General features: G+C 38.1%; 1 protein-coding gene across 1 annotated transcript; it reads right to left on the reverse strand.

The window, feature by feature from the left end:
* Positions 1-4,400: 4,400 nt before the first annotated feature.
* LOC106083474 (ras GTPase-activating protein-binding protein 1) lies at positions 4,401-26,176 on the reverse strand. The gene is made up of 5 exons (XM_013246518.2): positions 25,765-26,176; positions 25,406-25,640; positions 11,795-13,861; positions 6,803-7,053; positions 4,401-6,726 (listed from the first exon to the last, which is right to left on the reverse strand). The coding sequence occupies exons 3-5, from the start codon at positions 13,653-13,655 to the stop codon at positions 6,322-6,324; spliced, it is 2,517 nt and encodes an 838-aa protein (XP_013101972.1). The 5' UTR covers positions 13,656-13,861; positions 25,406-25,640; positions 25,765-26,176; the 3' UTR covers positions 4,401-6,321.
* Between the last annotated feature and the right edge of the window lie 1,282 nt (positions 26,177-27,458).

The raw sequence follows: 27,458 nt of genomic DNA on the forward strand, positions 1-27,458 counted from the left end.
TGTAGAACAGGGTTCCATGAATACAATAAATTTTATTTTAAATTTTTTATTTAAATGTAATGAAAAATACTCATAAATTTTATGAAAGTGTTTCATAAATGTTATGAAAACTTTTCATAAACTATATATGTTTGATTTTCATAAATATTATGGCATGTTTCATTTCAGATTTATGAAACGTGGAAATGTTTTATTGGGACATATTTAAACATTTTTTTCATAAATGTTATGACAAAATCATTAATATCATGAAAAATGTTCTTTCTTTGTACGCCTGGTTCTTTCTTTGTACGCCAGTTCCGCAGCAAGAAAATGTGTAAAACAAATAATTAAACCACCACAAAAATGCTGGAAGTTGTGAAATAACATGAACAAACACTATTTTTCCCGACACGGAATAGCTGTGAGCACCACACAGGCCGCTACATTGAGATCTGATCTGTGTGTTGTTCATTGCTATCACGGGAAGCTTAGCTGCGAGCTACCGGGCACGTCCTCAGATTGCGGGTAGTGGAATGCTCCATACAGAGTAGCTGCAACGGCAGTCGCTGACAATCAACGGTATCGAGCGGAGAGTCTAAGTGAGAGGTCGGGCGGCACCGGCTCTTGCACAAATACTGAGCGCCTATGATGCTCGATATGACAAGACGTGTTATTGGTCCCTTTAAATAACCAATGGCCAACGTGTTCCCGCGGCGATCGGTTTTTTCGACTGGAACGAGCTTGCTCGCCTGCAGGAGCTTGACGAAGATCCACATAAATATGTGGCTAGACAACAACAACTTTATTTGTAATTTAAAGTCTCTTTTTAATTTATTAAGGTGTACAAGATTATTTTTTGTCACCGTTTGCTGCTCTTCTCAATGGTTTTCTTTAGCTGCTTCAAGCCCCATATTTTTTCCAACATTAAAGAACTCGCCTGAATATCCAAGTTAATTTACAGACGTATAATGGGAATATGTAGGCACTCCTGCCGGTGGCTGACGGGCTGTGATTCGTTTTTATACCACCGTTGGATAGAGGGTATATTCATTTAATCATTCCGTTTGAAACCCATCGAAATATCAATTTCCGTATATATATTTCGGATCGAGTAAAATTCAAAGACTATTTAACGATGTTCGTGTGTCTGTCCGTCCGTCTGTTGTAATCACTCTACAGCCTTCAAAAATTAAAATATTGAGCTAAAATTTGACACAGATACGTCTTTTTGATACACGATGCTTAAGTTCTTCAACGGGCCAAAACGGACCATATTTGGATATAGCTGCTATATAGACCGATCTACCTATAAGGATCTAATGCCCATAAATGCTTTATTTATTACCCGATTTCGCTGAAATTTGATACAGTGAGTAGTTTTAGGCTCCCGACATCTGGCCCAAATACGGCTCAGATCGGACTATATTTAGATATAGCTGCCATATAGACCGAACTGCCGATAAAGGGTCTGAAGCCCATAAAAGCTTTACTTTTTATCCGATTTCGCTGAAATTTGAAACAGTGAGTTGTTTTAAGCCTACCGACATCCGCCCCAAATATGTTTCAGATCGAACTATATTTAGATATAGTTGCCATATAGACCTATCTGCCGTTTAAGGGTCTGGAACCCATGAAAGCAACATTTATTACCCAATTTCTCTGAAATTTAAATCAGTGAGTTGTTTTAAGCCACCCGCCATCTAACCCAAATATAGTAAATATCGAAATATATTTAGATTTAGCTGTCATATAGACCGATCTTTCACAAAATTGGACAGTAACTTATATTTATTAACCACTCAATGTCTGTGCCGAATTCGGGTGCTGAAGTTATCCAATTTGCGCCGGATTGTGACGAAAGGGGTTTACATATATACCCGAGGTTGTGTGTATCCGCCAGTATAATTTTTTCTTTGCTTTAAATTCTTTTTACACTCAACTATTCTTTGGAAGTTCGCGGCGATGTTTTTTTTGCACACGCACAACCCGGACTGGGTACTTGCGAAAGCAGAGGAGGCAGTGCTTGGAGTATTTGAGAGAAAGATTCTTCATAAAATATATGGACCAGTTTGCGTTAATGGAGAATATGGGCGACGTATGAACCACGAGCTGTATAAGCTGTTTGACGACGAAAGCATAGTTACACGCATCAAAATACAACGGTTGCGTTGGCTAGGTCATGTTGTCAGAATGGATGAAGAAGCCCCAGCAAAGAAGTATTTTGAAGGCAAACACGGTGGTACATGCAAACCGGGAAGACCAAAAGCCCGATGGAAAGATCAAGTGGTGGAAGACACCACGAAACTTGGTGTCAGATTTTAGAATGAGCGCAGAAGATCGAGGCGCTTGGAAGGCTATTCTACTTTCGGCTAGTGGAACTAATGTTCTGTCATAGCCAATTAAAGTTAAGTAAGTTATTCATCAAGAACTCGACGCCACTCACAGCCGCCTCATCATACCGTTGGAATATAGTTAGCCTTCCTTTACGGATTATGAGAAAGACGGATTATGAGAAAGTGTGTAGTATAGAGGTTTGCTTCTCCTTCGTCGTCATAAATGCTGTGGTGGTCTCCATGATAAGCCGCTTTGTCTAAAATCCTACTTTATGGAGCTTGTTGGTGCCGTTGTACACTAAGGCGGCAGCCCTTGCCGATGAAGGACTCCATCGGATCAATCCGGCACGTACAACCGGCTGCCGTGGGATTGGGTAAAAATATTGTTCGTAAATAGTAAACACTGTTACCATTTTTTTATAAAACAATTAAATTCATGATTTTTTATCCTAGCTCCCTTTCATTTGTTTTGGGGGAATTTTTTCCAAGTTTTATCGTCTCATTCTCCCATTTATTTCGATTCAGAATAGCTAATTTTTTCCGTGGAGATATATTCCTTTTTCGAAGTTTGTTTAGGATAAGGGAAAAGGGAGTAGGGAACAAACTCCCAGTAAATTGTTATGAATTGTTATGAAATGAAAATGAAAATGAAAAATGAAATTGTTATTCAGAATAGGGTAAAAGGGAGTAGTGAAGAAACTCCCAGGGAATTGTTATTCAGAACAGGGCTGGTCTTCTCTTGTTTTCCTGTTTTCGAGTTTTTCCCAAGACTTAAGGCAAACAAAATGTGGAACAGAATTGACATTTGACATTTCTACGTTGCTAAGGTGGAACAGTCGCCACATGACCAGTTTTGCCGAGTAGCAAATTTGGCTCGGTTTCGAAGGCCCATACCCTCGATAGTTTTGTTTCGGTTCATACGCATAGAACCATGAGTCGGGTTCATACGCAAAGATCCATGAGTCGGAACCTGTGAGATCATATAAACGTCTTTTAAAGCACCGCGACCGTATTTTTACATTATTTCGCACCAATCGACAAGAGCCTTTATTTGAGCTATTGTCAAAATGTCAAAAGTCATTTCAGAATGAGCAGATTTTGAACCATTAGATTTGTTAAAATAACGCAAATTTTTAAACTCAACAAAATGCGAACAATTTATTACAAAAGAACGTACCAACCCAAGTATGAAAAAAGTAAAAGTTAAGTGCAATTTGTTGTATGTCTACCATTGTTAGGCCAATTTTTATCCTATTCTAAGTACCGATATGACTTCTTAAGACCATTGAAACCTCAAATTTGATGGCTACGAAAGAATTAAAATACAAATTCGGTTAATAAGAGTAAATTTTGAGCAGAATCCAAGTTGTGGGTACCCAAGATTCGGCACGGCACGTTTTTACTTGTTTTTTATACCCACCATCATAGGATAAGGGGTTCATTTAGTCATTCCATCATTCCACTCATAGAAATATCAATTTCCGACCCTACAAAGAATATCTATTTTCGATAGTCGTAAAATTCTAAGACTAAGACTAAGACGTCGGGGGTGGCGCAAAGCAAATTGGGTTGGGAAGCCCTGTGCTAGAATATGTCAAAATTTTCAATGGAAACATCAGATTGTACCTAAGAACACTTTGTGTTGCCTTAGCCAGAAATATATACAGCAGTCGTCGTACTTACAGCTATCTTGGCTACAACAAATGAAATGGAAGCATCTCGTTTCCGAAAATGCAAAAATATGAAGGAAGTACATCTTTGGTGCATACCATGAACAACTGTTACTAGTAGAGCTTGCCAGGGCAAAATGTAAGGCAGTCAGCAGTATTTACACATACCTTTCTAAACACTTGTTTATCGGCAAAGGTTCTGGTAGTTAATTTGATTTTTTCACTGAAGTTTTCAATAAAAAATACCATTTTTAATTAAAAAAAAATTATATTTGATATTAATTGCATAATATTTTTGTCTAAGTATTTTCTTGTTTTTTTTTTAGAATTTTTTTCTGAAATTTTTACTTATACGGAATGTGTTGAAGTTTAGTTTTGTTTGATACTTCCGAATTTGATTAAATAGCTTAAACGATTATTTATTCCATGAATATGGCGTTTTTATTAAGTGATGATGAATACAAGAACTTTGGCCATGGGCATTTAGAATTTTGTAAGTGTATGGCGAGCGACTACAACAACCTAGACTATTAGCAGATGGTTTATTGGTTGATTGATTGCCGCGGCTAGGTAATATTCATGCCATGCAGAGCTGTTAGATAAACATTATCTATGATTTTCCCAGAAAATATTTCATATTTTCATAAATTGAATTAAAAAAAAATAATTATGACAATTTCTTTTTTTTTAATTACATCATATTTTTGTGTATTTGTTTGTTTGTTTGTTTCTTTTTTTTTTTTTGTTTCTTTAAAAATAAAAATAAAGATTTATAAATTAAAAAAATGTTATTATTAAATTAAAATAATTTCATTTCATCAATATCATTTAATAAAAAAAAAAATAAAAAGAGACAAATTTAAAGATATTGTTTTTTCTTTTTGTTTAACCGCTGATACATTTTCGTTTTCTTTTAAAAAATTATGAGAGCTTGAGTGAAACAATATTTATAGTTGTTGTTGTGTTTTTTTATATAGTAGTAGTTTAGAGAAAAGAATATAAAGAGGAGGACAATACATTTTTGTTATACGTAATTTTGTTTGTTTTGTTTAAGGCGCCGCCGTGTGTTCTCTCTCTTTCTCTTTCTTAAATGGCTTTTTAAAAAGCCCTTAGTCTTTGATTTGTTGTATGAAATGTTGTTGTATGTGGTATGAGAAAATATTGATAGAGTTAGAAAACAAAAAAAAAAAATAAGTTCAACAATATAATTTAGAATTATTTAAACAAAAAAATATAAAATATTTTTTCGATTTTCTTTCATTTTTCTGTGTTTTTTTATCGTTTAATTACAAATTAAAAAATGATTGTGTGTTAGCATTAGATGATTTCTTTTGTTTTTTTGTTTTAAGGTTTAAATGAATGTGGCGGAATGAAAAGAAAAACTAAACAGCAGCCAACAATCACTAATTTGAAGCTCATTCATTCAAGAAAAAATATTAATGGTTTCCTAAACACACACACACACAAACTCCTCTCGCCACTCCACCAACCAAATACTATAAAGTCTTTATAAAGATTGTATAAAAAAAAAATAAATAAACTAATATTTAGTTCTTCATCCCTTAGGAATATAAATACACGAAGAATAAAAAAATTATCGAATTTGTATTTAAAACAACTTCAATTGGCACCTCAAGTCTTAATGTCTTTTAACTGAACTGTAGCAGCGAGCCTATGCTCTCTATATTCGTTTTATTTTGTTGTTGTAGTTTGGGTGGTGCCTACTTTCTTCTCTTAAATCAACAGATCTAGGACTAAACAGCATTTGTATGAAGGCAGCTTGGGCAGATCAAACGAAAAACGAAAACAAAAACGAAAAAATACACAAGAAAAATACTATGTATTATAAATTTTAAATAAAAATCCTTAAATCTCTAGCATATATATATAAAAATACATATTTAAATAAAAAAAGGAACGCTAAAAGTTGCTTACGCGTCTTACATCTTATAAAGATTACATTTAATAAAGAGCTGTACTGCCTGTTGCTGTTGTTGAAGAAGAAGAAGAAGATGGAAACATAAAACGAACGAATGAATGAATGAAAGAAAGTATGAACCCTTTAGAGTTTTTTTCTTTTCTTGCTTAACCCTCTCAGAGTGTGACTTCTAATGAGTAGGTGGTGGTGGTGGAGGAGCTGTGTTGGTTGATGTGACAATTGTTGCAGCATTCGGAGCATAACAATTGATTGGACGAGTAGGTGTCGTTGTGTTTGTGGCGGCTGCTGTCGGTACTGCTGTTGCTACTGCTGCTGCTGATGGTGGTGGAGGTGGTGGTTGTAATGATGGTGGTGGTTGTGGAGCTGGAGTTTGTGGATGATAGAAGAATATTAATGGTTAGCGTCTTACACTATAACTGTTGCCTTGTGTCTGCGAATTATTTCCGCCGCGCATTTGTGAGCCACTACCGCCATTCGAAGTACGATTATCGTTACGATTAAAAGCACCACCCATGCGAGGACCGGCACCGCCGCCACTGGAGCCACCACGTGACATGCTGTTGTTGTTGTTGCCCACACTGTTACCCCGCATCATGCTGCCACCCCCACTGCCAGAGTTGGAGAGCGAACGCGATGGTGGTCCACCACTTGACATATTGCGCTGATTGTTGTTCATATTGTTCATGCCGCTGCCACCGCCCATATTTTGGCGTGGTGGCATATCATTAGTACGAGCTCTTGGTTTTTTCTCTTCCACATTCAGTTTTTGTCCATCGGGTGAGTTATCGGGGAAGTAAAGGGGCTATATAGACAAATCGAAACAATGTTTTATTATTAATGCAACAAGAACAAATAACATTTGCGTTTCCTTTACTTACACAATTGGCCAAACAATTTTGCACCGCATCTGGATCACTGTAGGTAATGAATCCATAATTCAAGGGATTTCTACCACCTGGGGGAATTTTACCACTGCCCTTCGATAGAATTCTTAAGTCAACAACAGAACCAAATTGACTGAATAAAGTTTTCAACTCCTCCTCGGAAGCATGGTGAGGAATGTTGCCAAGGAACAGTTGTTGATTATCTCCAAATTGTTGAATGTTACCAGTCCGGCGTTGATCAAAATCTATAAACAAGAAAAAAAAGCAGACATATATAGTTTCCAGCATTCATTTTCACTTGAATAGTTTTTTTAACCCTCCGGCGGGTGAGAAGACCCCTGGGGACGTTTTTTCAAGGTTCCTGGGGACCTTTTTCATTGATGTCTAAATATTAAAAAAAAAATGCGTTTTCATATAAAAGTCCACAGGAACCTTGTACTTCGGCAACGGTAACGGATGACTCAAGGTTCGGAAGGTTAATTTATTAAAATTAAAACACTTTTCAGAGAAAAGTTGGTACCAATGTTAAGTAAAATTACAATAGGACAACTGAAGCCATTCAAGGTGACACAAAAAATAACACACTATATATAGTCGTAAAGTTTCGTGGAACCGATTCTTTCATTACATTTCATTTATTTCAAAACATGTAATATTAGCCATCAGGCCTATTAAGTAATTACACAATCCGACCTCGATTATCCGAGAACCTCCATTATTATTTTTTCAATCAACCAACACGCAGGGGTGTCCCCCTGGAGAAGATAGTTAAGGATAGGATGGAGGAGAGGGAGGGAGTAGTGTTAATTGGCACTTGCTTTGAATTTCTGGATGTCGTCAGTAGCGGGAAAAACATCCGCCGGATGTCTATTTCACATACGAACGGTCCTTGCGAAAAAAGAATTCTCTCGGTAGTGCATGGTTCGATCAGCTGGCTAATCGACTACCAACCGGTGCGCGTTTCTAGAAAATCTTGCATTTCTGCAAACAACTTCAAGTCAGGAATCAGAAGACTGATTTCCGAAGAACACACACCGTGAAAGAATCAATACAACAGCGCCACACAACCTACATTTCGACGATGTTCAAGGGAAAAAATAGAGTTTGATACACTACCATCTCCTACAAACACTAACGCCCGCCTCTGGACACGATCAAGCTGCTTCAAGGATGATTTTGGAGCTCCATCTTCGGCCTAATGTACGTAGTGTAGATATTAAGGAGATCAGCGGGAGTGAAATATTTCTTACACCGCTAAAGAAAGCCCAAGCACTTGAATGCTTCTTTCGACACTTCGAATACATGCTTTGACCAACGGACATCACATTGATTCTTCATGCCTAAAACATCCAGAGCCTCTGACTACTTGATATCTACACCGTCTATAGATATTGACGATTTTAAAGTGTCAGTGAATCATTTGTGGGACAACAAACAGCACCGCGTTTTCCGTGCATTAGAATCTACTCTGTTCATAGACATCACTCAGAAATAGCCAGAAAACCCTGGCAGAGTGTTACGTCCATAATCCCCCTCCTGTCTTCAATCTCTCGAAGACTCGGCCTATGGTCGAATTATACGGGATAGAAAATATTTTTTTTTCGATTAACTCAATTATGCGCCATTACCTCTGTTATCCGGGAGTATAAACACGTTTTACGTTTGCAAATTTGCAAATTTTCTCATGAAAATTTCATTAAGGAACAGGGGACTAACTTCTTCGACTCGAGTTAGGCTGAATGATAAACGATGGCTGCTCTCACTTATGTCGCCAACATTAGGATTGTCAGGATTCGAATCCAGACGTTGGGCGACAAAAGGGGACATGCTTACCTCTGAGCTACGGTGGCTTCAGTTTTACGATTACGTTTGAAAAATTAAACAAAACGGGATTGAAAGCGTTTGCCTGAAAGCATTTTTTTTGTGCAATGATGAAGAAGTCGTAGATCGACATAAGGTGTAAAAGAGGGAAAGACTAACTGCATTATTGTGCATACAAGTGCAAGGAGTTAGTAATTGGAAAAAGAGCTCGGCCAAGAATTTTAAACAATTTTTACGAACTTCCCGTTTTTTTAAAGCCAATATATAAGCTCCTGCTAAACAAATAATAAATAATTAAAAACAGATATCGAGCTGAAACATGACACAGATTATTTTTGGCCATAAGCAGGTTAAGTTCGAAGATGGGCTACATCGGACTATATCTTGATATGGCCCCCCTATAGACTGATCCGCCCATTTAGGGTCTTAGGCCACATTTATTATCCGATTTTGCTGAAATTTGGGACAGTTGTGTTAGGCCCTTCGATATCATCCTTCAATTTCGGCACCGATCGGTCCACATCTGGATATAGCTGCCATATAGACCGATCTCTCGATTTAAAGTCTTGGCCCCATAAAAGGCGCATTTATAATCCGATTTCACTGAAATTTGACACAGTGACTTATGTTAGGCTTTTCGACCTCCGTGTCGTATATGGTTCAGATCGGTTTATTTTAAGATATAGCTATATTTTGTAATACACAATTGAACAATTACTTGTGCTTATTAGTACTTGGTCCAAATCTGAACATATTGCGATATAGCTGCTATGGGGCATAAGGTATGCATTTTTCACCGGATTTTGACGAAACGTGGTTTACATATATACCCGAGGTGGTGAGTATCCAAATTTCGTAGGCAAATAGTAGTCTAGCCGCTTAAAATTTTGATAAACACTCTTTATATATACAACCTTTTTAAATTTCTGGACGCAATTCCAATCTTATTAATGATAAAAAAATATGCATGTTAATGGCATAACTTCATCGATCTAATTATAACATATTCTGGGTAAATGTTTTTCTTTGGATTTACTTCTCAATGCATAAAGTTACTACCTCGGAAACAATATTTTCTGTTTAATTTTTGGATAATCCCCGGAGGTGTTTTGTTCCTAAAGAGTGATCATGGACCCAATCATAAACCTCAAATGCATGTTCCAGGAGTTTTACATATGTGAACCATGTTGCATCGTAATCAAGGGGGCGCCCTGTATAGCGCGCTTTTCGTAAAAATTTGAGTATAAAATTTGCATATTTTGCATAAAATTTTTAATTGCTCCAATTAAAAAATTAATTGGATATTTCGAAAGTTTCAATTATGTTTTAATTGGATCAATTAAAAAATTTAATGCATATGCAATTTTTTCAATTGAAATTTTTTTCAATCACCTTTTTCAAAAACTGTGATTGGTATTATCATTTTCGTCATTGAAGCAGTTTCAATTAAAAAAATTAATTTAATCAGTTAATTTCGTGATTGAGACCAATTTTTATTTTTTTCTATGTCATTTCTATGCTGTCAATAGAGTACATACGAACGCTGCACTGGCCAAGAGAATAAAACTCTGTTAGGAAAATTTAATTGAAAAATTTTAAAGTAAGGTACCATTGGTCCAATTGCCGTACAATTTTAAACGCGCAGGAAAAAAATAAGACATATATGTATTTCGCAAACTTGGCATTCAAAACGAATCGATCATGTTGTTGTTGTACCAGTTTGTTGTGCTCTATCTTTCGTCTGCTTGACTCTGTTGAGTGTCAAGACCCAGAAACTCTCCAAGGACTACATTCACCCGGTAACCATTTACCGCATCTTCTACCGTGTTTGCATGTATGTTGTCTAGACCTGCTTGATATGCCGCTTGATCTAGAAGTTCTCTCTTGTAACGCTGAAGCTTACGCTCTAGATCATGTAGATCTACCTAAAGGCTTCTGGGCGGTGGATACCTATCCACAAGATGATTTAGATGCTCTCTGCGATAACAGCCCAAAAGGGTATTGCTTAGAAAGCAACACACCAGAGTATGTGTTCGATCATGTTGTGGTCGCCTACAGGCATTTATCCAATGATCCAAGGCATCTTAAATGATTAAGATCATTACCTTGCAACAACAGAGATTAGCACTCATCTGAGTAAGTAAGCTGCAGATACACCCTCTTCTTGTGGTCTCTAGAAGTTAAATAGGGGAATCGATTTTTAGGGGGCATGAGCAAACTTCACCTACCATACTTTATCTAAATCGGATAAAAATTGAGGCCTAGAGACATTTAAGAACTAAAATCGCTATCTGGCCGGGGATTGGTGTGGGTGTTGGAGTATAAACGTTTTTTACATATAAAATTTAAAATTTTACAAAAATTGAGGCTCCCAGGGGTTCAAGAAGTCAAATCGGTGGATGAGATTATATATTGGTTATATCTGTTTATGGAGATAGCTGGGCTGAATTGTGTGGGTGTTGGAGAGTGTAAGCGTATATCTCGTGGGTTGAAACAATATCTGAACCGACATTGCCCATTTATAATACCCAATCCCAACACGGCATTACTAAGAGCACCACACAAACTGGAACTTTTAGCACCAATCTGTTGGTGTTCGTCTTTATCACAAGAAGCTTAGCTGGGAGCTCCTGGGCGCGTCCAAAGGTTGCGTATAGTGGAATGCACCATACGGAGTAGCTGCAACTACAGTCGCGAACAATCAGTGGTTCGAGTGGAGAGTCTCAATGAGGACGGGTGGCTCCTATGATGCTCGATACGACAAGGCGAGATATTGGCATCTTTAAATAACTAACGAGCTTGCTCACCTATAAAAGCTTGACGAGTATCGTCACCACCATATGCAAATGTGACAAAAACAAGTACTTGCGAAAACAGATGAGGTAGTACTTGGAGTGTTTGAGAGAAAAATCATTTTTTTCCTTGGGAAAAAATGAGCAAAGTAAACAAAGATACCATGAAATTATTATAGTCAAGCACTAGACCTAGCGCTCGACAAAATATATTTCATTAAGTCATGGAACCGTAGATTTTCTATTAAATAAGCGACAAAAAATTCCTAAAAAAATTTTGAAAATTCCTAAAAAAGAATTATATATAGAGTTAAGCCATTTTCTGGTTAAAAATTAATGCGCTTGTTATAAATGTATCAATGTTAATACAAACCTTTGTTGAATCCTTTTGTATTCGATCGTTGTGGTAATGGTCCAGCACCGCTGCTTTGTCCATTGTTATTATCTTGGCGAATGGAAGAACCATTATCATTGTTACGATTACCATAAACTGATATCGATGGCGTCGAACTGGCAGATTGTGAGTATGAACCCGCCGAACCTATTGACGAACTGTTGCCATACATTCCACCACTACTGGCGCCGACAATCGATTGCTGTTGTTGTTGCTGTTGCTGCTGCTGCTGCTGTTGTTGTATTTGTTGTTGTTGCTGCATTGCAGCATTCACAAAACTACTTGGGGAGGAAGATGACGATTTAAAAAGATTGGCATACGTTTTGGGCTCATTTTGTTGCTGCTGCTGTTGTTTGGCCGCTTCATATTTTTCCTGCTGTTGCTGTTCGTTGATGGTTTTAAAGTCTTCAACGATGGGAGCTGGTGTAGGAGGTTCGAGCACAGTGCTGGGTGATGAAGAAACTGTCTGGCCGCTCGCTACAACGTTGGCTGCTGTGTTAGGGCGGGATTGTTGTTCGGCAGCAACCAATGGTGGAGGTGGTTGCGTGCTTCCGACACCGTTATTGGAACTAATTGCATCATCAACATCGGTTACATTTGAAGTGGAGGACAATGGTGTTTGAGTTTGTTGTTGTTGCATAGTCTGTTGTTGCTGCTGTTGTGGTGGTTGGGAGGGTGTATTCGGTAGTGGCTGTTGTTGTTGCATTGGTGTTGGTATCTGTTGTTGTGGTGGCTGAGGTTGATGCTGTTGTTGTTGCTGTAAGATATGTGTTTGGATTACCGGCGATTGTTGATAACTTGGCATAGTTGTGTTGCTTGCCGCATTCTGTGGCAATCCAGTCGTTGTTGCAGAGGCAACGGGAACACCAGTTACGCCCACTGATGCCTGGGTGCTGAGCACAGCAGCATTGCCAACAGCTACGGCAGCTGTCGCCTGTGGCATAACAGGAGAGGTGGATTGATTTGCCATTTGTGGTTGTGGGGCAACACTGGCGGGTGGCATACTTGAAATGATCTCATCATGGGCCACTATGCCATTGAGTTGAGCAACTCCTGCGCCGCTAGCGTTAGCCTGTACTGCCGCTTGTGGTTGCTGCGGTGGAACTCCAGCCGTGTTGGCATTAGTAAAGGTTGCAGTGGGAATTGGCACTCCAGCCACGCCAGGAGGTGGTTGTAAAACAGTTATTGGACGACCACCTGCGGTTGGCATGGAGTAGTAAACAGCTTGAGCTGGTTGTTGCGGCAATACGCCACCAGCACTACCTCCACTAGCAATCACCTGACCCGACATTGCTTGCTGCTCATTACCGCCACTATTGACAACTTGGCCCTGCTGGTCGTTAGCACTTGTGGCTACAGTTTGTACTTGTAGCGGCAACTGTTGCTGATCATGCTCTTCGTCGTTTTCCGAGCGAGACTCACCATCGACCTCCTCATCCGGGTACATATCTTGGTAACGGAAGATATCGTTGTGTACATAGTACTTTTTAGGGGATTGAGCAGCGAGAACAAAGGTCTGCGTGAAGCGACGCATTGGTTGCCCGTCATTGGATAGTTCACCAGTCACTTGCACAACAACACCATTGCCAAGTGTAGCTTGAGCATCGACTTGGCTGATCTTAGCATGACAGTCGTGAAAGTTCAGTTGCTGGATGCGATTGTGAATATTTTTCTGGCCAACAACAAGTGTTGATTCACCATGTATGAAAGAAGAGTTGTTGGTGTAGAAGCGATGCAAATGATTTGGAGCCTTATTCAACAACGTATAATATTGGCGGACAAATTCACGTCCAACCGATTGTGGTGATGGTTGTTGGGGTTGAGTTGCATCCATTACCATTTCGTTTTCTTCTTTCGCGTTCACCAGACTTGTTCACTACAGCAGTCTTACAAATGGTGTTAGTAATTCTCCAATATCTTCACTCCTTAAACGAAGATAGGCGCACAAGTTATGGGGTGAGAACGACGATGTCGCCAAAAAGTATATCAGCCCAAATGCAGTAATCTAAAAATTAGTTGATCCGTTGACAATGCAAAATTTTGACACTAAAAAGAATGAAACAGGAGATTTCGTATATAAGTTAGAACTTCCAAAATTGGCATATTAAGTATTTTGTCTAAAAAAGAATCCGAAAGCAACAATGTCAACGCTGCATTATGTAGTTCCTACGGTTATGATGTTCTTCACATAGAATTCAAAACCAATACGTAAGTTCATAACAATTTAAGTTTTGCTATATGATAGGTAAGGCTGAGTTAAGTTAAAGTAGCAATCTGCAAGGCGAAGGAAGATGCCTTCTACATAGTTGAGAAAGAAACTTTATGATTTGTAGACCTCTTCAGATAAAAATGGACCGCATCAACATGGACTCTGCAAAGCCCCATATTTGTGACCATCTTTTAACCGTTGCCCCTTGGACCTTATCTCGAAAATTATAAGGGACAGAGTAGCTACTGAAATCAGTAAAGCATTTGAGTAATGCAGAATCCAAAAGAACTCCCCTCTTCTCGCCAGCTGCTAAGGCGTTTGAGGCACTATTCCTCCCGAGCCTTGTTGGAGATTTTCTAGGACCGCATATATTTCCCGGCACGGAAAAGCTATAAACACCACACAGGCGGGAACAATCAGGTTCGATCTATGTGGTGTACAGTGCTGCAACGGCAGTCGTGGACAATCAGCAGTATCGAACGGAGAGTCTCAGTGAGAGGCCGGGCGGCACCGGCTCTTACACATACTGAGTGCCTTTGACGTTCGATATAACAAGGCGGGTTATTGGCGCCTTTAAAGAACCAATGGCCGCCCTGTTCCCGCAGTGATCGGTCCTTTGGACCGCAACGAGCTTGCTTACCTACAGGAGCCTGACGAGGATCGCCACCTCCACTTGAAAATGTGGCTACAACAACAACAACCGCACATATTTCCGTAGGTCCCAAACAGGGCAAGTTGAGCCATAGAGGTGTCAACTTGGCTTTTGAAATATCTGAAGCTTCCGATAGTCACCCATGGAAAGCTTTTTGTGGACATCGCCAACACATCCCTCCAGCCGAGACTAAGGCGTGGAACGAGATTTTTTTTTTTTTGAAGACATGCGGTTAGAGATCCTTGAAAAGCTTATTTTGGGGAACTATTATTTTTGTTGTCGCCACACATATGTAGATTTTAGAGATAAGAAGTCAAAGTCCCGTAGGGTGAAACAGGATGTATCCTAGGTGGATTTATTCTCTTTTCCGTGCAGACGCCTTTGGGCCCCCACCTAGATATATTTATATGGTAGAATTTGCTTGCTTCTCTGCTAGAAATTTTAAGATAAAAGTAGAAACAAGGCCTCGCATGATGTAGCACATGAGGTATAGACAAAGAAACCTTCTTGACTACATACAAAGACAATTGACCAGTTAGTGGCGAAGTATGCAGCGATTATATAGGCAGGAAAGTTAAGCGACATGCAGTGAAATAAGATTTATATCTGTCAAAATGCTGCTCGGCGAACTGCGAAATGGTGCATCCTATAAACTGGAATATTCAATCCCTTGGCAGTCGGTTATACCCGGTTACCTCTTCATTTCAAATCGACACCAGGGGCCGAATTACGGCATACGTGAACGAGTAAAATCGTTCGAAATATCTATTGCGAATTGCAAATTTTGCCCATGAACATTCCACTAAGTAACAGGGGCAAACTTCTTACATATCAATGAGTGCAGGCCGATTCAAGTTTTAAGCTCAATGATAAGGGGCCTCGTTTTTATAGCCGAGTCCGAACGGCGTGCCGCAGTGCGACACCTCTTTGGAGAGAAGTTTTACATGGCATAGTACCTCACAAATGTTGCCAGCATTAGAAGGGGAAAACCACAGCTGAAAATTTTTACTGATGGTCTCGGCAGGATTCGAACCCAGGCGTTCAGCGTCATAGGCGGACATTCTAACCCCTGTGCTACGGTGGCCTTCGTATTGTGAATTATGTATCCTTTTATTGAACCGGGGTTTTTTAAATATAAGAATCAATCATTATTTATAAAAATTTTGACATACAAGTGGTAGTAAAAACGAGTTGAAATTTCTTTTACATGGGCCGATCACATAATTGCCACTACTGGAAAAATATTTGGTATGTTAAGGACACTGTACTAGACACAATAGTTTACGTCAAAACACATACGTCTTTTTTTAGCTAAAACTAACTTACTGCCTGTGCTCTGCTATAGAAGTGAACTGTTTAGCAAATGAGACTCTAGGAGCACTGGGTGACTGGAGACAGCTCACAATGCTATTATAAGATATGTTCAAAGTTTAAGTCAATTAGAGTAAAGCATATGCAATATGAAATTTACAGTTTTTGATGTAAAGAATTTGTCACTTTTCCATGAAATAATAAATGAAAAATTCGATGGATGCCATCCCACATTGGAATTTGCTGATTCCGCTGCTTAAGAGTTTGTTATGATGCCAATGATTTTTAAGATCCCATGCTTTCATCACATAATCATTAACACATGCAGAGCCAAACAGTGATCAGAGCAGCAGGCGCTATGGGAAAACTACCGAAGTTTCCTATTATCGCATAACTTGGCCCTAATAAGACCAAAGTATCGTCAAAAGTATACAAGATTTGAATATATTTTGTTGACGCGTGTCAAGGTGGCTAAAGCCTTATTCAACTATAGGCATTACTATAACAATTCAGGGGCCGAATTACCGCATACATTATCGAGTGAGCTTTCGAATCGAATGAAATTTTATTTCGTTTTTAGTGGATGTTATATCTTGTACATAATTTTTAGGTTTTAATAATAAATAATGATCGATTTAAACATTCGCGTTCTGAAATTTCATTAAATTCCCGTTCAATAAGGAGATACATAATTCACAATAAGGGAAGTAAGATTTTATTTGCTATACCCACACCACTACTGTGGTACAGGGTATTATAACTTAGTGAATTTGTATGTAACACCCAAAAGGAAGAGAGATAGGACCATTGATAATGTCTGTCCATGTTAATTTGTGTACAAACTACAGGTCGCAATTTTCATCCGATCGTCTTCAAATTTGGTACAGGCATGTTTTTCGGCCTAGAGAAGACGCCTATTGAAATTGATAAAATCAATTCACATTTGGATATAGCTCCCATATACATGTTCGTCCGATTCGCAGTATAGTGAATTTGTTTGTAACACCCAAAAGGAAGAGAGATAGGCCCATTGATAATTATACCGATCGACTAAGAATCACTTTCTAATTCGAGTTAGCTATGCCAGTCTGTCTGTCCATGTTAATTTGTGTACAAACTACAGGCATGTTTTTCGGCCTAGAGAAGACGCCTATTGAAATTGATAAAATCAATTCACATTTGGATATAGCTCCCATATACATGTTCGTCCGATTCGCAGTAATAATGCAATAAAATGGTCATTTGTTAACCGATTCTCTTGATAGGATTTTCTCATGACTCTGGTGAATTTCATAAAAATCGTTTCAGATTTAGATATAGCTGCCATATATAAAGGGTGATTTTTTTGAGGTTAGGATTTTCATGCATTAGTATATGACAGATCACGTGGGATTTCAGACATGGTGTCAAAGAGAAAGATGCTCAGTATGCTTTGACATTTCATCATGAATAGACTTACTAACGAGCAACGCTTGCAAATCATTGAATTTTATTACCAAAATTAGTGTTCGGTTCGAAATGTGTTCAAATTTTGACAAATTTTGTTCAGCGATGAGGCTCATTTCTGGTTGAATGGCTACGTAAATAAGCAAAATTGCCGCATTTGGAGTGAAGAACAACCAGAAGCCGTTCAAGAACTGCCCATGCATCCCGAAAAATGCACTGTTTGGTGTGGTTTGTACGCTGGTGGAATCATTGGACCGTATTTTTTCAATGATGCTGTTGGACGCAACGTTACGGTGAATGAACACATTTCGAACCGAACACTGATTTTGGTAATAAAATTCAATGATTTGCAAGCATTGCTCGTTAGTAAGTCTATTCATGATGAAATGTCAAAGCATACTGAGCATCTTTCTCTTTGACACCATGTCTGAAATCCCACGTGATCTGTCAAATACTAATGCATGAAAATCCTAACCTCTAAAAAATCACCCTTTATATATATAAATTTATCGCCCGATTTTCATTCCTAGAGCCACTGGAAGCGCATTTATTTACCATTCTTCCGAAAATTTTGTAAGACGCTTTCCTCAACGACTTCCACAATATCGATTCAGATTTAGATATAGCTCCTATGTGATGATCGAAATTTTGCACAAATACTTTTTATTGGTGTAGATTGGGTTGGTATTGTAAATGAGCCAAATCGGTCCATTTTTGATGTAGCTGCCATATAAACAGATCTTGTGTCTTGACTTTTTGAGTCTCTAGAGGTCGCAATTCTCGTCCGATTTGACTGAAATTTTGCACGCGGTGTTTTGGTACCACTTCCAAATGTGCCAATTATGGTTTACATCGATTCATAACCTGATATAGCTGCCATATAAACCGATCTTGGGTCTTGGCTTCTTCAGCTATTGGAGAGCGCAACTCTTATTCGATTTGGCTGTAATATTGCACGTGTTTTTTTGGTATCACTTCTAACAACTGTATTAAGAATGGTTCAAATCGGTTCATAACCTGGTATAGCTGCCATATAAACCGATCTTGGATCTTGACTTCTTGAGCCTCTAGAATGCGCAATTCTCATCCGATTTGGCAGAAATTTTGTACAACGGTTTCTCCCATGGCCTTCAACATACGAGTCCAATATGGTCTGAATCGATTTATAGCTTGATACAGCTCTCATAAAAACCGATCTTCCGACTTTGCTTCTTGAGCTCATACAAGGCGCGATTCTTATCCGAATGGACTGAAATATTACACAATGACTTCTACAATGTTCAGCATTTAATTCATTTATGGTCGGAATCGGAAACATACTATTGGTCAAACAAACTATTGATATATTTATATATTATTTTTTATAAAAAAAAAAATAACTATAAAATAATAAAATATTTTTATTATAAAATAAATTTGATAAAGATCGGATTGCAACGAAAATTTGTTCTTGTGGATAGTAACGTCATTAAGCCATTTATATTCTAATAGTTTGTAATCAAATAAACCAACAAATTTCGCCATATAGGTTGGGACATTAAGGAAGGTCTCCTGTATGGGTCACTGACTTTTCCTTAAAATTAAGTCATCAGATGCATGTTTTGAATACCAATATACATATTTATGTGCACCCATAAACTTTACTTGATAACTCAACTTTGTTTCAGAAATCATTCCTTAGATTTTTTTACAAATAGAATGTGAAAAAATACTCCCCTTCTAAGGTGGTAGAATCTCAAAAAAATGATTTAAAATAATCTTTGTGGTGGCTTTTTTTATACATAAATGGTGAGAAATTATCTTAAATGTCAAGCATTTTGTACTTGAAACCTGATACTTTATTGAACAAAGGTATTTCACACTTAATTTAGTGTTGTTTTATTTATGGCATATTTGCATTGTTAAACCAATCTGGCTTTGCAAACGAGAAAACGAAAACCCCTTATATCAAAGTTTGTGTAAGATCTTTGGCATGCTTGCACATATTCAAAGGACCTCAACGCAATTGAACTGCAAACAAATCCAGGTGCACGTAAGAAAAAAAATTCACAGTTTTTATAACGATGCAATAAATAAAAGGCTGCACCAATTAAAGAAAATATGAAAAAGGAAATACGAAAGATTGAATATAGAGAAAAGAAGCTTAAATTTGCTTTTGTATGCAAAATAATTGAAAAGATGAGGATTTTGTTCGATGAGTACTTGAGCAGATGTGCAGCTCGATATGAAAACATCTATGATTGTAATTTGCCGAAATTCCCAATCATAGACCAAGTATTTCCCGGTAATAAAACTAACAACTTTGGTAGCTTATATAAGAAGGTAACCCTAACTAGAAAGTGAAGAAAATCAAATATATTGTAGATCGCCTTAAAGGTGACAAAACAACAGCAAACCTTTTAAGGGTTATTGTTGTTGTCGTAGCAGTGTGTTGTACACTGAAGCGGCAGCCCTTGTCGATTAAGGAATCCATCAGGTCAATCCGGTACGTACAACCGGCTGCCATGGGATTGACAAGCTTTTGTAGCAGTGGATTGTGCTCATGCATTAATCTACTGGATTCTGTTAAATATTTAGATCTAGGCACTCTCCGACAAAGTGGTGTGCGTCCAAATGGATCTGGTCCTAAGTCAGGTACAATTGGCGGGACAGTTAAACAGACGGCGTGAGTCGTTTGGTCCCAGTTTACAATCGGGTCCCACATCCAAAACGGTGGCATCTGTAGGAGTTGAGGCGGTTGCCTCCGACGTAATCCAATTAACTTCTAAGGTGCAACGGGTGGCTGTCGATCTCCAAGACATGCTTTCACTCGGTTGCTGTTCACCGCTTCGGATAACATGTCTGCGTGAATGCTTTCTAGACCAGCTTGAAACGCCGCCTGATCTAGAAGTTCTCTCTTGTGGCGCTGAACCTCACGTTCTAGATCATGTAGATCCACCTGATATCTCTATGTGGTGGATGCCTAGCCACAAGGTGGTTATTGAGATGACAGTATATAAAGCTTAGATAGCATACTGTTGTTGTTTTAGCCACATTTTCATGTGGAGGTGGCGATCCTCGTCAAGCTTCTGAGCAAGCTCGTTCCGGTCGTTCCAATGGACGCATCGCCGCGGGGACAGGGTGGCAATTGGTTATTTAAAGGCGCTAACTAATAACTGTTATTGCCATATCGAGCATCATAGGCAATTAGAATATATGCCGCCCGGCCTCTCACTGAGACTATGCGCTCGATAACGCTGATTGTTCGCGACTGCCCTAGCAGCTACTCCGTATTAAGCATTCCAATAGTCGCAACCTGTGGACGCGCCCGGTAGCTCGCAGCTAAGCTTCTCGTGATAGCAATGAACACCACACAGATTGATCTGCGTGGTGCTCACATATGCTGGTGTGTTCTAGATTTCACTTTCCCTTTCCCCCTTGATATAACTTGCTGTTATCACGCGTATGGAATGCCAACATTTTATATATTTTGACCAAAAATAAAACTTCTGTACTTCATTCCCGAGAACGGATTGACAGCCATTTTTAGTGCCTATGAATCCATTCGCAAAAAAAATGCATATTGTTGTCTCCACACGTCATTTCAAAACAAAATCATTCAACACTATTCACAAAAAGAGTATGACGAAAGCCGTGCCGTGTTTTTTGTTTATCTTACCTAATACTCTCAAAGGCAACGAATATGCAGTGAATGGTATGAATCATTTTAGTGTTTATTGAATAAAGCCGTATAACTTTCAAAGGGAATATTTTTAAATACTTTGTAAAGTTCTGTTGTACTTATCACCATAGAATGTGAAACGGTATTGGGAAAGAGATTGCCAAAATAATTTTGAACCCAAGTGTCTGGGGAACCGCCCGCCAACCTAAAGACAACCCAAACGAACATATAGACCAATGTGAGATTTTAATAATGGTTCGTAAATTTTGTTCAAAAACGGCAGAACCAATTTTCCCGAAATTTTCACATATTGTGTAAATTGGTATGGAAGGAGCAAGAGGCTATATAAATTTGTGATATCGGAAAAGGGGCGGACCCTCCTCATCACCCCAAAAGCAACAACCAAAAATAGAAGTGGACCGATCGGAACAATATGGAACTCAAATGAAAGTTATTTGGGAGTAGAGTACGAATTTGATATTAAAACTTGGGTACAAGTATCTAGGGCGCCGCCCTGACCCCAAAACTATATAAAGGGTGATTTTTTTGAGGTTAGGATTTTCATGCATTAGTATTTGACAGATCACGTGGGATTTCAGACATGGTGTCAAAGAGAAAGATGCTCAGTATGCTTTGACATTTCATCATGAATAGACTTACTAACGAGCAACGCTTGCAAATCATTGAATTTTATTACCAAAATCAGTGTTCGGTTCGAAATGTGTTCATTCACCGTAACGTTGCGTCCAACAGCATCTTTGAAAAAATACGGTCCAATGATTCCACCAGCGTACAAACCACACCAAACAGTGCATTTTTCGGGATGCATGGGCAGTTCTTGAACGGCTTCTGGTTGCTCTTCACTCCAAATGCGGCAATTTTGCTTATTTACGTAGCCATTCAACCAGAAATGAGACTCATCGCTGAACAAAATTTGTCAAAATTTGAACACATTTCGAACCGAACACTGATTTTGGTAATAAAATTCAATGATTTGCAAGCGTTGCTCGTTAGTAAGTCTATTCATGATGAAATGTCAAAGCATACTGAGCATCTTTCTCTTTGACACCATGTCTGAAATCCCACGTGATCTGTCAAATACTAATGCATGAAAATCCTAACCTCAAAAAAATCACCCTTTATATATATATATATATATATATATATATATATATATATATGTATATTGGACGATCAAGACTATACGAGAATCAAGTGAAAGGTATTCGGGACTAGACTACGAATATGTTCTGGAAAAACCAATAGACTATGTAATTTGTTGATATCGGAAGGGGCCTCCCCCTTACTATTGTACAAAAGCACACCCAAAAATAAAATTGGACCGATCGGGACAATATGAGACTCAAATGAAATGTTTTTGAGAGTAAAGTTCAAATTTGACACTATAAATTGGGTTCAGGTATCTAGAAAGTCGTCCCCAACCTAAACCCCCATTCAAACAGCCATATTGGCCGATAATGACAATATGGGACTCAACTGAAATTTATTAGTGAGTAAATTACGAATGCGATATTTAAAATGTTTGGTTCAAAAATCTGGTGGGCATGCCAAAAATAAAATTGGACCGATCGGGACAATATGGAACTCAAATGAAATGCAATCTGGGAAAATTAGAGATTGTATAGATTTGTATGTCAGCCCACTTTCCAATATCAACAAATTATATAGCCTTTTTCTCAATCCAGACCAACCTACACAATCTATAAAAATTTCAGATTGTGTAGGATTAGTCAACCTATTTTTAGGGGTTAGAGCCAGCCAGATACTTGGATACAAATTAAAGATTTCTTTCATTTGAGTCCATTATTGGCATGATCGTTCAAAGTATCATTTTGGGGCGGTTTCCGACAGTTTTGGACTTGGGCCGGTCCTCTAGATACTTGGACCAAATTTAAATTATGATATTCGTACTCTACCCTCGAATACCTTTCATTTTAGATACATATATTCCCGATCGGTTAACTTTTTATGTTGAAAGGTGCTGTTGGTGTAAGAGCGTTTTAATTTTGTCTAAAGTTCAAAACTCCTTGCTTCGCACCACACCAAAATATCAACAAATACTGAACGAATGGTGCGAATCATCTCTTATTTTTAGTGTGACTGATTTCATGTTATTGCTTATAGTTGTTGTTGTTAAAGCAGTGTGTTGTACAGCAGCGGCAGCACTTGTCGATGAAGGACTCCATCGGGTCAATCCGGCTGCCATGGGATTGTTGCTTGTAGTGTAACGACACTATATAAAAAAGCATAAAGAAGCACACATCAAAACAATGAATGTATTTGAAAGCAACATCACTTGCTATTTTGTTGAATGAAGACAAGTCAAAAGCAACGATACTATGAATGCGTTATAAAAGCGAATTGTAGCAATCTATTCTCTGCTAGATATGTAGTGTCGACATACGGCTAGACATTCGGTCTTGAAACTTAAATTGGACAGCACTTATTGATGTGAGAGAAATCCTCCACAAATGCTACCGCAGTTTGTGATAAAGTTAGCAGTTCCGGTACGGATTAGCTGTGAACACAACACAGTCTGGAACAGTGAGGTCTGATCAGTGTGGTGTTCATTGCTGTCACGAAAAGCTTAGCTACGAGCTTTCGTCCTCAAGTTGCGGATAGTGCAATGCTCCATTCGGAGTAGCTGCAACGGCAGTCACGGACAATTAGCGGTATCGAGCGGAGAGTCTTAGTGGGAGGCCGGGCGGCACCGGTTCTGATAGGTTATTGTTAAAAAATTGGCTGGCCAGTGGTAAACTTGGCAGCGCAAGTTTGGACTCTTTAGTTAAGCGACAGACCTGGCAAAATGCTAATAAATATATGCACTGCATTCCGAAGGAACAAGTTATACGGTCTAAGCATCCTCTTGTGGACTGTCATCGTACAAATCAACAACATGGAGATGGGCAATTACCGCCCTGTTTGAATCTTCATGACCTAGAACCATCCGACAAGTAAACAGCTACCGAGCGAATGCCGATTTTAGGGACCATTTGCCGATCATAACACCTGATAAAGTAAACCTTCGAAACTACGAACTACCATGAGCGGTATTCAAAATTCATATTGCACAAAAATTGAGACTTCTAGGAGTTCAAATAGTTGAATCTAAGATGTATATGGGAGCTTTATCCAAATCTGAAACAAAATGGCCGTGAAACAAGGTACAGCCTCGATCGTAGACACAATTGTAAGGTGTCTAAGCACTATCTACAGAGCTGTCATCGCAGCAGTCATCCAAATCATTATCTTGTGGATCGGTAACCAACGCCCAGAGAATTAATGCTGAATCTTCAGTTCAGCGTTACCAAATGGAGCTTCTTAATCAAGCTGCAGCATTCCCTTGGAAGCGGTGTACATATATCGGAGGAATGACGTTCTTAGATACACTTTGTCGTCCATAGCACTTGAAGAGGTTAACCGCTGCCGGCAAGTCGCAGAAGTTCTGATGCCAACGTAGGTACTAAATGTGTGTCCTCTTTTGACCTGTCCAGACAGTCCTACTCGACTGATCCCTCTGGATTAGTTTCTGATTATTTAGCAAATCTAGGATTATTAATGAAGACAAAATATAACATTATAACAACAACAACGAACGGACATGGCTAGTACGACATAGAATGTCAAGGAGATTTAGCAAAACTTCGCATATTTGGTGACAAATCAATATTTCGAGCTGTTACAAACGCAATTATAGAATTAGTATAGCCGATCCTTTGGTTAAGAATGTAAAAAGAAAAATGCTGACTATAGTTCGAAAAATATTCGAGTTATACAAGAATACTAAGGATTATTTTCCACATGCACTTTGGCAACTTAACCAACATACAGCATATTTATTATTATTAAAGTGTGAAGGCGACGGCGCAACTTATTTAGAATTAAACGACGGCGCAATGGATATAACAGTTCGGCTTCTGTTTCTATAATGAGAAACACATAAAACAACAAAAATGAAACATTGAGAAGAGAAAACGAAGAAATTGCACAAATGGCTCCAAATATGCGTGGTTCTCAGGGTCTTCTTTGGATAATAAAAAAAACCTTAACCAGCGAACAAACACCAAAGAAGCTATAAAAGAGAAATATCTTAATAAATTTCCGACAAAGGCAACGTTTAAAACAAATGTTTCCAAAAATTTTTTAGGTTATGTTATGCCGGAAGAAATTTACATTAACTTTATGGAAAAGGTGAAAAAAAAAAACACAATTACAACAAAGGAAGCAAATGCCGCATGGTTTTGATGTATAAAAAAGAAAAGTTACATACATAAAGTTATTCTTACTTACCAGTTCCAGTTAAATAAAGCACTTGGTTATATTGCTTTTTGAAGATTCTTCTTATTTTTGTGGAGAAAACACTAAGGCTGCAAATATTTTTTGTTTTATGGATATAATAATGGTTGGATATAAACGACGTCCAAAGGATGTAATCAGAAGAGATTTTTCCAGTTGCTTTTTTCTTTTTGTTATTTCAGCACACAGCACACCAAAGTGGTAGGTAATAAATGCCCCGATATCTTGACTATTTTTGTTTGTTTTGAGATGATAATTTAAAGACTATGTTTTAGTTTCGTTATTGGTATCAAACGAATTTGGTAATATTTGTTTGTTAAAAAAATAGAAATTATTTTTATTTTTGGCGTTACTTTTTTATTTTAGTAGTCTCCCCTTCACTTCTTTGCGACGGCTTTGTAGTAGTGTGGTATCGCCTTCGTACTAATTCTTCGTCTGCTGCTGCTTCTTCTTGCTTTGTATATTTTTGCAAATTTTCGTTTTTCTCTTTTGTGTTTGTATGGCAAAAGAAAAAATGATTTCCAATCGCTTTGTGTTCTTGTCTTGTTCAATATTTCCTCCACTACCAAAAATTGTGTTTGCGCACACAATTAATCTTTTCTCCTCTTGAAATCACAGTTTTGGTTTTTGTTTAATATTTTTTATTATATCTATGTAGTGCAGTGTTTTTTGTTTTGTATATGCGAAAAAATAATTGCAGTTAGCGTTGAAATTGAACAAGTGTTGAAAGTGAACCTCTTTTTGTGCTTCTCCAACGGTGGGTGTTCTAAAAAAAGTTCAAGTTCTAAAAGCGGGTTTTGTCTCATATGTTTGACTCATCCGACACAATTCTTTGTTTCTCTCTGCCTAATACAGTCTCTTCAGCTGAATTGTTTTGTTAGGCTGAAGTCATGCAATCATAGAAAAGGATGACTGTAGCAAGTAACCAGAACCCAGTGTCTAGCAACTTCTAATTCGACGCCGGTATCTGAAAAAAGAATGAATAAAGAAGATTAAAGAACCCAAGGAATTGTAATTTATAAACGTGTTCTATTTAGCAATCTAGCTTGAGATGATTATTAAGTTCAGATTTTACTTAAGGGGCGGTACGCACCTAAAACTAAATTTTTCGTTTCCATAAGAAAAGCGAAATTTTCGGTTCGGTACCATTACCGACAATTTCGTTTGCAGATATGCAATTTTTGTTTCGATACCGTTGCCAAAAATTTCGTTTGCAAGTATGCAGCTCAAATGAAATTTTCTTTGCTTAACAGGGTGACATTATAGGCATTGGATAATTTTTTTGCAACCACGAGTGAAAATTTATGTTTTGAAAGCTTCACGCAACAAGAAATGAAGTGAAAATGAAATGAAAAATCGAGGAAAATAATCGCAATTTTTTAGTCTAGACAACTAAATCCCAGTGGAAACATAAATGTTTTGGCTGCAACCAAAAATTTCGCTGGAGCTGCGTCTGGAGCTTTAAATTCGATGTTGTGAGAATGGCAGCAGTACTGCAATTCTCTAGCTTAAGGGCATGTATGCACCTTTGGCGAAAATTTCGTTTTCGTAAGAAAGAAAAAATAACTACATTCGTTTGGCCAATCTGCAAAACTTTTTTGGTGATGAAGTAGGCGTTTATCAAAATTAAGCATTATTTTGTATAAATGAATCCATTACGTGGCGCAAAAAATGGTCAGGCAGTATGCTCTGAATGTCACTCTGTACCAAAATTTTCGCTTCGAAAACGTCAATGCATTTCTTGTAGTAATGAAGATTTCGTTTGAGGTGCATACTGACTTTAAATTCGAGACATTTAAAAAAGTTTTTATTAAATTTTAGCGTTATAAATTGATTAATTTATCAGCATGTCTAAACGTTCCATTAGAAATTAATATGTTATCCACGTTATGCTTTCCATTAATTGTAGAAGACGCCCTCTTTATGTCCCGGTTGTAGAAAAGGGTAGACCAGTCGCTCATGCGGTTTTTCGTCCTACTTTGTCAATTATTATCAAAGCAAAACAAAAAGAGACAATAGTATAACGGCGATTTATATTCAGCACGTG

The sequence above is a fragment of the Stomoxys calcitrans genome, chromosome 2 (assembly GCF_963082655.1).
Source record: "Stomoxys calcitrans chromosome 2, idStoCalc2.1, whole genome shotgun sequence".
Lineage (NCBI taxonomy): Eukaryota > Metazoa > Arthropoda > Insecta > Diptera > Muscidae > Stomoxys > Stomoxys calcitrans.